General features: G+C 32.3%; 2 protein-coding genes across 4 annotated transcripts; one reads left to right on the top strand and one right to left on the bottom strand.

The window, feature by feature from the left end:
• Positions 1-1,337: 1,337 nt before the first annotated feature.
• LOC113872388 lies at positions 1,338-4,024 on the bottom strand. 3 transcript variants are annotated; one of them, XM_027509909.1, is made up of 4 exons: positions 3,885-3,975; positions 3,667-3,722; positions 3,497-3,567; positions 1,338-2,436 (listed from the first exon to the last, which is right to left on the bottom strand). In XM_027509909.1, exons 3-4 carry the CDS (start codon positions 3,563-3,565, stop codon positions 1,855-1,857), a joined length of 651 nt encoding a protein of 216 aa, XP_027365710.1. In that variant the 5' UTR covers positions 3,566-3,567; positions 3,667-3,722; positions 3,885-3,975; the 3' UTR covers positions 1,338-1,854. The 3 variants fall into 3 exon arrangements, with proteins under 3 accessions (XP_027365710.1, XP_027365708.1, XP_027365709.1); XM_027509908.1 differs by having other exon boundaries at positions 1,478-2,436; positions 3,697-3,778; positions 3,885-3,970; XM_027509907.1 differs by lacking the exon at positions 3,667-3,722 and having other exon boundaries at positions 3,885-4,024.
• A 1,456-nt stretch (positions 4,025-5,480) lies between these two features.
• On the top strand, positions 5,481-11,620 carry LOC113871323. The gene is made up of 7 exons (XM_027508369.1): positions 5,481-6,183; positions 6,565-7,332; positions 8,515-8,867; positions 9,385-9,596; positions 10,420-10,676; positions 10,771-10,949; positions 11,047-11,620. The coding sequence occupies exons 1-7, from the start codon at positions 5,931-5,933 to the stop codon at positions 11,128-11,130; spliced, it is 2,106 nt and encodes a 701-aa protein (XP_027364170.1). The 5' UTR covers positions 5,481-5,930; the 3' UTR covers positions 11,131-11,620.
• Positions 11,621-12,554: the final 934 nt, after the last annotated feature.

Here is a 12,554-nt window from a genome sequence, read left to right as displayed (position 1 = left end):
CATCAAAAGTTCTATTGAAATCAGCACCCCTTTGCAGTGAACTTGAGAGGATCTCAATTTGGAACGGATTTTCAGGAGAAAGATATTTTTTTTAGTCTATCAAATTATACATGTTTATTACTTTAGTCCTGATTCTACAAAATTCTCTATTTATTTTAATTATTTATACAAAATGGCAATAAAATAAGTAAATAAATAATACTTTTAAAAAAATTAAAGATTAAAATGAACATTTTATAAAGTTAAGAAATAAGGGATTAATTTAAAGAATTAAAGTAAAAAAAAAGTTGTTGCAGTGACATGCATTCACCCAAAAACTTTGACAAGTTGAAGAGAATAGATGCGTGACTGCAGCAAATTAATATGCAACCTAACCTATAACGCGGTTTAGAAAAAGTTTGGTAAAATGGATCGTCTTAAAAGTGTTTTCCTACAAGATGCCGCGTGAATTCATAGATGATTTGTCTCGATTGCGAAAAAACAGCTGAATATATGATCCAATGAACTCTGCATGCAAGGTTTCAGTTTCATTTACACACTGAGGATCGATAAAGTTACATGATTTCATACCAAAGCTATGCATAAATGGACAATAATTGCGTTTTGCATCAAATGAAAAAGTGATTTTAGAACTGTGCAAGTACCAAGATTTACAAACCACAGTCTATTTATAAAAAGAAAAGATAAATCTATTTTTTTTACATTCTTATTATTAAGCTATTAATTAAGAATATGGTATAGTTTGAATAAATTTATAAGGAAGTTCTTATAAAATGAAAAAATTAATATAAAAAATAAATAAGAAAGGTAAAAAATAACTTATTTTTTAAAATTTTAAAAAAGTTAAAGAAGAGAGCTTATGAAAAAGTATAAATTATTTTTAACTTATAATTTTTTTTTATTTTTATACTTTTTTACATTTTTTTAAAAAATTATTCAACCTAAGATATATATAAGGCAGGTGAGTCCTTAAATTTAGAAATGTTAATGGCGTGATAAAATTAACTTTGTTATTAAATTTTTTTTTATACACGCAAGTTTTTTTTATAAAATAAGTATGTGTTACTTAAACTAATCACTTGAGATTAAGATTTTGTAACCTATATTTATCAAATGGTGGATAACTCTATGGCCTTCTTGCGGTGCAAGATTCCCTTCTGATATAAGTATTATTAAACTGTCTTTAAAATATTTCAATCTAAGCTCCTTTGATAAAATAGAAAAAATGAATGTGAAAACCCTATCGACAAAAACAAAATGAAAATTCTCCACATTACACTATGCTTGAATATTTAATAGTAAACAAAATGATAAAAAAAGAGAGAGAGAGAGATGAAATAAAGCTTATCATCCATTATTTAGATAATTTTTATGAATAGGAATAGAAAAAGGAAGTTCTGTATAGAATAGAATTACACATTCTATTTTAAACAATCCATATAAAGAACCTGTAATCATTTTTATTTTACTCTTTCCTATTTCTTTCCATTCTATCACTTTCCATCAATCTATAAAGGGGTGATTGGATTAGAGCTGTAACTGTATCAATTTAGGAGCAAATATAACTATATAATAGATCATGAACAATAATACTTCTTCCAACAAAAGAACATGTTTATAAACAACCTCACTCTTGAGTTACTCCATGCCGTGATCTGAACACCCTTCAGCAATTCCTAGTAGTATCTAAATCATAAGCATAATTGCAAAGTCGACCTCTTCATCTTAAGAATGAATCAATTCATGCCCCTTGGCATCCAAAAAAGTGAGAACCTTTCTTCACATATATGAATGAACAGAGAAATGATGCTGTAGTTAACAAATTTTACAAAAGATACATTCTCATCAAATCACCTAGAAGCGAACCCAGCATCTAGTGCATTGTGCCATACAGTCTCCTTTACAATCAACATTATAGCCCAAAACTTTTGGATTTCTAAGGAGAAGGTTCCTAAGAGATTTTCCTTCAATGCTCCATTGTTCCTTCAGGATCTTTACATTAGCTTTCAACTCTTCCTCTAAGTTACATCCAAGAACTTCTGGAAACTTTTTGAGCAACTTGGACAGATCATCCTCAGAAAGATTTAAACTCTTCAGATAGTCTAATATTCCATTTACTGTCTCGAATTTCGGAACTTCCTTTGCACGTTCTTCTCCCCAATAAGGTGAATGAACAATACCAAATGCTTTTCCAAGTATCTTATCCTTTTCTTCATCACTAAAGTTAAATGGAGAAAGAGCTTGCTTGCATGTTTCCCACTTACTCTGATCTTCATTACTTGTGAGTATATTTTCTATCTGTACGGCTGAATGTAATATCCAATGTTTGATAGAAGGATTTGAGGTCCATGTTGCAGTTGCCACACTTGGTGAAAATCTACAAGAAAATCTGTTATTTGACAGATGAATACTCGATGATGAAGCAGCAAGATCAGCCTGCATGATTATATACACAATTTTCAGACCTGGATAACCATTATTAGCCCTCATGTTATGTGTTCCAAATTTCTATTCTGGCCATTGCAGATCTAAATGCAAAGGTTTTAGATGAAACGTGAGCACGAGGCATAGATAAAAATCAGAAATGTGAGTAGAAATGCCTTATATGATTGTGTAATGATATAGTCTGTTATAAACATTGAGTAAATAGTCACATGATTAAATTCAAACCTCCATACTGTTGTAAGTGTAATTCAAGGAGAAATGTGAAAATATGACTTCAGTTCAGTATCAGAAAAGGAACAGATTTTATACAGTGTATAGATTAAAAATTAAAAGGATCTCAATACTCAGGCCTTCAACCCTGATGATATTTATAACCCTTTGAGAAGCAGGAGGAGGAAATGATGCCATAGAAGAAAGAACAGAGAACTTTTCTTAAGTTCCTAAGCAGAATATTTTCAGCTGATATTTGTTTGTGAACAAAGTAGTATTCTCTAGCAGCATTTCAAAGCCTTGGATTTTCAAGTTAGCCTATGTTTAGGTAATCTAAGCATTTTGAGTGTGACACACTAATCACAATTATTATTCTTACGTTAATAATGAAAAGAAAAACATTCTTCATATTTTCTCAGCTCAAAATTTTACTAACGGGTTTCTTTACTGAAAGTATTTTTAATATCAAGTCAACCTCCAAAAATGAAAAGATAAGATTCTTGTCACGGTTTGAGACAGCTTATACATATGGTAAAACTAAAAGCAGAACCTTTTCATTTCAGCCTTAAATTCCACCAGCATATACAAAACCATGAAAACATTCTCCCAAATTATTACTGTTTGCATGTTTAGTGCTGAAAGCACACGGAAGCCCTCAAGAACTTCCCTCAGAAACCCAATTCTTAACTTTCTACAAAACTGGTTTCAGTGTTTCCCTGAACAAATCCATAAAGATAAATCCAAATATGAATTGTTTTATCAAATCTATCCAGACTAACCATTTCCTACCAAACACACACGTAGAAAGTAAATAAAAAAAGAGATGTTAAAATGCTCTTACCTTGCAATACCAAAACTGTGTTACAGAATCAATAGTGAGTATAGGGGAATTCAACTGCTTCCCTAGCATCCCTGCACAAGCAAAAAAATATATAAACATTAGATTGTAGAAAACACTGGGATAATTCATTGATCTAAGGACGGGTAGAAACTGAAAAACAAAAAGGGTACCCCAAGAAATGCTAAAACAGCTTCTTCCACCTCTAAAAGAGTCAAAAGTCAACGCTCTAAAAGAGTCACAAAAATTTCAATGACACACAGAAAAGGAAATTCCCCATGTTAACTGTTAGGTTGAGAATGGAAACTGAATTTATTCTCTTATGATTTTGGGAAATGAAAGGAAGGAATAGGAGAAGTGAAGGAGAGAAGAATTGAAAAGTTGAAGGTACCAGTGCGTCGAGAAGAAGGTGAGAGTGTCAAAGATGCGAACTTGAGACTCTCCATAATCGCCCTTTATGCTTCTTCACTAATTGCTTGCTTGAACAAGAACCGAAAAACACACTTTTTGTGGAGTTTAAGGTTCGACCTTTTGGTGGTTGAGGAAACTACACGTGAACCATTGTTTTTGATATTATACATAAACCCTTCTTTAGAACATAATAATAATTTATCAGATATAGACTTAAAAGATCTATATAATTCACTAAAGTTCTTTAACTAAAGTTATCACATATTATTTTTGTTTAATTTTCATTAACATCTTATTTATATATTTCTTAAATTTCATATTTTATATTTTCAATTTTTTTTTCATATTTTTATAGGTATTTATAAGTTTTTTTAATTACAACGGAAAATGCCATGATTTTATTATCGAAAAAAATTATGTTATGTACATATCGAATATAAAAAATAAATTACTATATAATCTTCATTTTGTATATTTTATTCAAAGCAAATTATTCTTACAAGTCTTCATAAAGATAACATTACGATAAAATGTATTTAATTTAATCCTTTTATATTTTACTAATAGTATTCAAATTTTATTTATATAAATGGTATAAGTTAAAAAATATATAAATTCTTAGAATGTTTGATAAAAAAGAAAAATTGATTTTTATTTAATTCAAATTATTTTTTAATCTTTTTTTATTAATAACTAGTTTATTAGTTCATAACATGTACGGTATAATAATAATAATAAAAATAAATAATTTATCAAAATGTAGATTAAAATAATATAACTAAAGAAACTAATTATAAAAAATAGAATGTAACTGAAAAAATAAATAAATTAACATATATAATTTGCATTAGACAATATTTCTTTTATATAAATAAAATTTTAATTCATAACATGTATAAATGCAGCATAAATTAAATTTAAAGAATAAATTATTTATATTTAACTTAAATATATATAAAATATATTCTTTATAATATTAAAAGTTGTGTAATTAAAATATCCAACTATTTGCTTAAATATATTATTGTAAATAAAAGTTTAATTGATAGAAAAAAATATTATAAAAATCAGTTAATGAGATTGAGTCAATACAATAAAATTTATTTATTTATAATATTGTAAAAAAAAACTAGTAATTTGTTGATTCTTTAAGATAGTGTAATAAAATATTTTTATTGAAATTGAAATATAATTTTTAAATATACAAATTAATTTATAAATGAGTATCCTTATGCGTATATTTGAACTTTTTTTTTTACATTAACGATAAATGACATTACCCTGTCTTTTGTTAATATTACCACAACTATGCATAACCAGCTATGTGGCCAAATCTATGGAAAGTAACGTTTTCCCCAAGTTGTTTCATTTATTGTGAATTTGGCATCGTTTTCAAGATTTCATCCATGTATAAGATTTTGGCAGAGAAAAATCTCTTTCCAAAAGTAAAATTGATCTTCATTTAAATAGAACCTTATTACGTGAGATCTTCTAAAACTAGATCAAAACATGTTTTATTTAATATGACCCAACGAACAATCTCAATAATTATAACAGAATAATTAAACAACGTATACTTCTCTTTCGTATATCAAAGCGGAAAAGGAAAAGAACAAAGTTGAAATTTTAGCCTAATCTTTGAATCCCAATCATTGAAAGACTTATACCCCTTTTTATGTACCTCAAATTTCCGGGGGAGAAAAAAAAACCATCCTCCGCCCAAGTCCCCGGTGGCACACCGTCGCCGACCACCTTCTTCTGAATATATCTCTCACTCATGTTTTTCTTGCTTATTTATATCAATCTTTTAGATTAATAAAAACCCATTATTTTTTCCACACAAAAAAAAAAGAAAAAAGAAAAGAACCCATCGTCTTCCATCGCTTGTTTCACACTCTTCTTCACCTCCCACCCACCCAAAAACTACAGCACCCCATCATTCCAAAGTATAAAAGTTTGAATCTTTGAGCAAAACAAGCACGTGGGTAGGTCGGGGTCGTTAGAGTGAGGGGTGTACTGTTATGGTATGGCTCAGCAGAGGCAATCGGGAATGGAGAGGATTGGGGTGAGAGTGGGGACCCACGATCTGCACCATGCCAACGGCGCTGGTGATCACGTCGCCGTCGGGATTCGCGGTGGTGTCGCTCACAAGCAGCCGCGACTTCGGCGATCGGCGCGATCCGACAGGGGCACGAACCTCTCGGTGTCGACAATCCTAGTTTTGCTCTTCCTCGTACTTGTCGTCACAGTGCTGGTGTTTTCTTACATTTCTAGAGACGGTGAAGTTCTGCTCTCGATGAGTGTTTCCTTTTTGTTTTGATCACAATGCCGTTGTTTCTTTGGGGTTCTTGAGCATCCATGTGAATCAGCATTGTGGGTTTTGCGTGAATTTGTTTGTGTGTCTCGTTGCCGGGGAAGTTGCTGTGTGAGAAAGGGTTTTTGAATCTGTGATTTAATGTTTTGCTTTGGGTTTTTCAGTGGTTTTAATTGGGGTTGGGTTATTTGGGTATGTAATAGATTGTGTTCAATGGTTTCATCCAATATGTCAGCCTAAATGTTTGCTTTCGCTTCGTCATCAAAGTTTATTTAATTACTGTTATTGTTATTTTTTTGAATGATTTTGCTTCTTTCTTTTTAAGATAGTCAATCTGTGGTTGCAGAAATAAATAAAAATGGTGATGATAGTGATGATTTAAAGAGTGATTCTGATTTTCTTACAAATGTACCAAGGATACAGAAGAAGAAAGTTCTTGACTTTGGACACGCATTAGGGGCACAGGGTCGGGATTCAAGATATTGGGATAAGGATGACAGGAGAAGGGATGAGGATTATGATGAGAAGATGATGGAGCAGACAAATAGTGATATAGGAGAAGAAAATGCTGGAAGTGATGCTCTTCAAGAGGTAAAGTCTTCTCGGGACGCTTCTTACACGAGTTTGAAGCGAAAAGGCGTTGGTTTGTATAATGAAGCTGGCCGTCATGAATTGAAAAGATATGAAGCAGAATATGAGGCTTCTTTGAAGAATCTGGAACATTCTTCTGAAGATGATGGGAAAATATCACTTGACACAGATTTGGAAAAGAGGAATGCAGCAGATGACATTGATGATGAATATGATGACTTTTTTGATTTTCATGATGCTCAAATAGACAACCCTGGTGCTAGTAGAAGTATGAGAGAGAAGCATTCTAATTCTAATGTACTAAGCTCGGACAATGAAGTTCAGAAAGAATCCAATGATTCTTTTGGTGAGGGAAACAAGGATGATATTATTTCTGAGGACGTTGATGGAGCATCTTCCTTGAACAAAAAAAATTCTCATGATGGAAAGACAAATTCTAAACATGCAAATCCTTTTAATGGACAATCAAACAGAAAATTACATCCCGAAACAAAGAAGAAATCTAGACGCCGCAAATTTTCAGGTGCTGGTCATTCTCTATGATAACTTTCTTTTTGGATCTCCCCTATTATCTGTTTCATATTAAACTTCTTTGGAAAGTTATTTGCATCTGTATTCAGTATCATTGTTTCTATGCTGCTTGGTCCCTCCTAGTTTCATTTTGTTTTCCCTTTAAAAGAAGCAGAACCTGGGGAATGGTGTATTTAGGTTTAGTTGGTTTGGGTTCTTATTATTTGGTTCAATGCTTACAAATCTTGTAACTTCCCTAGTTACTTCCTTTAAATGAATTTGTATTGTGCTTCCACTAATTTTCTTATAATTTCACCTGGCAAAGAGATAATAGAGAGATGGAGCTGCTGTTGTTGATTACCTGTTTCATAGTTTATGCCATTTGGTGAGCTACAAAGAATACTGGTCCTTTGATTATTTGTCTAACCTCCAGCTTATGATGCGTTAAATTAATATACTAATGGTCCTAGAATGTAGTGGTTCTGATCAGTTTGGTGATTTGTCCATCTGAACACTTGAGCCAAAAATTTTTGGCTGATTATCTGTAGAAAAGCAGTAAGTTTCAGGATTTGTTTTGAAATCTAAGGACAAAATGTCAGTCAGGAGACAATCATCTAGATATGGAAGTCAAAATGAAATCACAAGGAGAATATAAGTTTCACTTGTTGTATCTTACATCTGCTGTTATGTTTTGAGGGCAGGACGGCATGCTCATTATATTCTAAATAACAAATAAATTGGTCTAATCAAGATGTTTCTAACTTTTTTAGCATTAGATAGTATTTCAAAACTAAAATGTTTTTCTTATTTAGATAGATTTCCTGTTTAAACTGATTCCTTAGAAATCTGTATAAATGGGATTTATGTATTAGTTATTTCTCCATTTATCTTTCTGCCACCATTTTTTCACAGGGCTTAAATTTGACAAAAATTTATCACGATGTTCTTAATTTAATTTAAAAACAATTTTCGGACAAATTAGTATTGTTTACAACTAGCTCCAAGTTTATACAAATATATCTAATTGGTCTCATTTTAGCCTGTTTTATAGTGGGATTTAGATTTACTAAGCACTTGTAGAAGTGATCTTATTCTTGTATTTTACCCTATCACCATTTTTATCAGAACAATATAAAATGGAGAAAGGAAAGAAAAGAAGCTCTTTAACCTGCTTGACATGTCACCTATATTACAGGATCCTGTGAGATGAAATTGTTAAACTCAACCTCGCAACTTGTAGAACCACTAGAAAGCCGAAAATTTGCAAGATTTAACTTACAGTATGCAGAGAGAGAAGAGAAACCCCTGGGAGATGAACAATGGGTGCCCAGATTTGGAGGCCATCAGAGTATAGAAGAGAGAGAAAATTCATTTTTGGCACGTGATCAGAAAATAAACTGTGGATTTGTTAAAGGTCCTGAAGGGTCTCAAAGCACTGGATTTGACTTGACAGAAGATGATGCAAGTTACATCAGCAGATGCCACATTGCGGTGATTTCATGCATATTTGGAAATTCTGATCGCTTGAGGATCCCAGCCACTAAAACGGTAATGGATCTATTTTATCTTTTATTTCTGTTTGTGGGTTGGAGAGGTGTTTGGAGTATAACAATCACATTGTGTGATTTTTTCAGTAAAATATTACCCAAGTTCTTTTTAAGAAAAAAATGGCAATACTTTTTTCTCTGTCTCTGTAGGAATTGGATACCAATTGTTTGTGTTTTGACTTGGTTGTAAACATATGTTTGCGTGCTTGGCTTCACAGAGGGGGGGGGGGGGAAGAAGATACTTTCCTTCTCCCTCAATTTTATAAGTTGCCTAGGAAAAAGGGACAAAAGATTTTATGCACACTTGAGGGTAATATTTTAAGCATTAACAACTGATATAATCACTACTTACCTTTCTCAAAATTGAACTTGTTATTAACATTGAAGGTTTGGTATTGAAAGTGAGTTGTTGGAACTATTGAAATCTTATGGACAGATCTTCTTATCCAACCATTAATTATTGATTTAATTGCCACAAACCTTGTTTGTTGCATTGATCTACGTCATTGTGATTTCAGGTCACTCGATTATCAAGGAAGAATGTCTGCTTTGTTATGTTTACTGATGAAGTTACAATACGAACACTTACTGCTGAAGGTCATGTGCCAGATAGAATGGGTTTCATTGGCTTTTGGAAGTTAGTGGTAGTGAAGAATCTACCCTATGATGATATGAGGAGAGTGGGAAAAATACCTAAGTTATTGCCACATCGTCTTTTTCCTTTTGCAAGGTGAGATTGAATATGATAAGATGTTTGTGTATGTGTTATTCTTTTGATTTTGACAGTATTGATTTGGACGGAGTTTTAATCATGGCAACTGCTAAGTGACATTGATTATCAAGACAGATTTTGACAGATAACTTTGAGATAGAATGGTGAAAATTTGATTTAGATGGTTTTTACATTTGATTCTTTTATTATGTATTTTGGAAAGAGGAAGGCCAAACTAAGAGTGTGACTGTAGTGTAGAGTCTGTAGAGTGTAGACTATAGATGTTGCTGTCAGATTTTACAGTTTTACTACTGATAAAGAACCTTACAATTACACAAAATTTACTGCATGCTGAATCCTTGATGGAGTTGAATGATGAAGGAGATTTATGTGGAGTATTATTTCAATATTGATTAGTGATTTCTTGGCTTGAATATGCTTGGGATTAGGGCTTCATTATACTTGTGGACACTATTGTGTATTCATAAGTTGGAGGTGTTACTGCAACTTATGCCTTAAATTTTAGCCAGTAAGTTCCCCAATCTTTCTAGCCTAAATTGACTTAGCAAATGAATCATGGTGCGTTTCCTAATTTTAGAATCTTGGGTTTTAGTACAGTCAAGTCCTCATTTCAGCTGTATAGTACATCAGAGTTATAAACCCGTTTTTTATGTGATGTTCTGTAGATAGGCATCTGAAATCTTTAGACAGGTTTCTTATTGATTTTCTTTGTTATCAGTTGATAGTTGGGTTGTATGCTGTTTGTTTTGTATATAGTTCTCTTATTCTTGTATATCCAATGATGTTATGTCTTTGCTTTTCTTTGAAATTTTGTTTTCAGGTATTCAATTTGGTTGGATAGCAAATTAAGGCTGCAGCTTGATCCTTTACTTATCTTGGAGTACTTCTTGTGGCGAAAGGGTTATGAATTTGCAATATCCAATCACTATGACCGGCATTGCATGTGGGAAGAGGTAGCCCAAAACAAGAAATTGAACAAGTATAATCACACAGTTATAGATCAACAATTTGCATTTTACCGGGCTGATGGACTGGAAAGATTTAATGCTTCAGATCCGAATAAGCTTCTTCCAAGCAGTATGTTCTTTTGAGGATTTATTTTCTCAGTTCTCCAAAGTTGATGATTAAATGTACTGAGATGACTTACAAAATTTATTCCTTGCGTTGACAGATGTACCTGAAGGTTCTTTTATTATTAGAGCACACACCCCAATGTCAAATTTGTTTTCCTGTCTTTGGTTCAATGAAGTCGACCGGTTTACTCCTCGTGATCAGCTGAGTTTCGCATACACTTATCAGAAGCTGAGAAGGATGAATCCTGACAAACCTTTTCATCTTAATATGTTCAAGGTGAATAAGAAACTTAAGCACAGCTACATGTAGATAGTTTCTTTCCTGCTATAATAATCAATGCTGACAAACCTTTTTCTTATCATTTTTTGCCCAGGATTGCGAAAGGAGACACATAGCCAAGTTGTTCCGTCATAGGTTGGATGAGAAAAGGACTAATCATCAAAAAGCAACTGAATAAAGGGAATTTTAATTAACATTTTTATTGCTAGGGAGCTTGATATGATGTACTTGGCCAGTCTCTTGCATGTGTTGAAGTTGTGATCTGATCTATGCTGGCTCTCTGTTGCTGAGTGATGATTCAGCACAGTTGTTTCTCAAACAAGTGAAGTGTTCATCAAAGTATGATCTACAGTGCTGCTGTGTCATCCATGAAACACAATTTTGTGGTTATGTTTTATCATATCTCTTGTATCCATCATCCATTTGTGCCTTGGGAGACAGGCAAAGCATCAAATGACTCACTGACCATCAATCACTTCGACTACTCCGGCTCCTCCTCATTTTTCATTTCTAAATAGTAAATTGGGATTGTTTGTATGTAGAAATTTTTTTGATAGGTCATTCATACTCTTTAGAAATCTGACTCGTGATTCTTATTGATTTTATAACTTAAATATAAGCATGTATGAGTTGTTAAAATAAATGTGTACCTATTTCTTTTGTTCCCTTATTCAAACTCCTTTCTTCTCTAATCTTTCCGTCATCTCCTAATCTCTCCCCATGCTTTTGATCAGATAGTTCGCAGCTGTCTCGTCTTATATGTTCCATTCCATGTCATATTATTAACAAATTTATTATTTTTAGAATTTAATTTAAGTACACCGAACAATGACCATCATACTTTGCAAATAATTAACTTTTATAACAACTATTTTAAAAGTTAATTTTTTAATTGATTGATCATTTAAAATTTTTATTTTTATAGTATATATTAAAAGGTAAACTCAATTTTCCATATCTTGTAATATTACATGTAAAGGAACTAAAATCACATACCAAACCTGTAACAGAGAAACGCAATGAATGAAGGCAGTTTCACCATGGACTAAGTACTTGCCAACTTGTGAGAGAAGCCATAAACAATTTCAATGCAACCATTGTGAGTGGTATGAATGCAACTAGTAATTTCATAGGATGACATAAATGAACCATGTGGGGTTGCCTTAGCTATGATATCAAACAAGTTCAGTTCAATGGCTGTATTCAGAACCGCATGATACACTAGATTTGTACTAGGTAGTATTGCAGATAAATTATTTGTATGTAGGGATGGTAACAGATTTGATACTTGTTGAATACTCGCACAAAGAAACAATGTTTGATTAGAAAATTTTGTGCGTATTCTCTCAACTTCAGCAAATGGGCAATATTTGGAATCTAAAAATTGATGCAAACTGAACCACAAACACTGGTGGAGCTATATGTATGCATGCATGTGTGTATGTGATTAGAAGTTCTTGGACATATTCTCACAGGTTCTGCAAATAAATGTGCAAAACTGGGACCATATGAATCTGTTTATTTCATCAATGTATCTAATATCTCTCTCAAGATACATTTAAAAACATAATTTACTGATAGCAAAAAAAAAAAAAAAACATA

The sequence above is a fragment of the Abrus precatorius genome, unplaced genomic scaffold, assembly GCF_003935025.1.
Source record: "Abrus precatorius isolate BTA unplaced genomic scaffold, Abrus_2018 Scaffold7, whole genome shotgun sequence".
In the NCBI taxonomy this organism is placed as follows: Eukaryota; Viridiplantae; Streptophyta; class Magnoliopsida; order Fabales; family Fabaceae; genus Abrus; species Abrus precatorius.
This window is presented reverse-complemented; position numbering and strand designations above follow the sequence as displayed.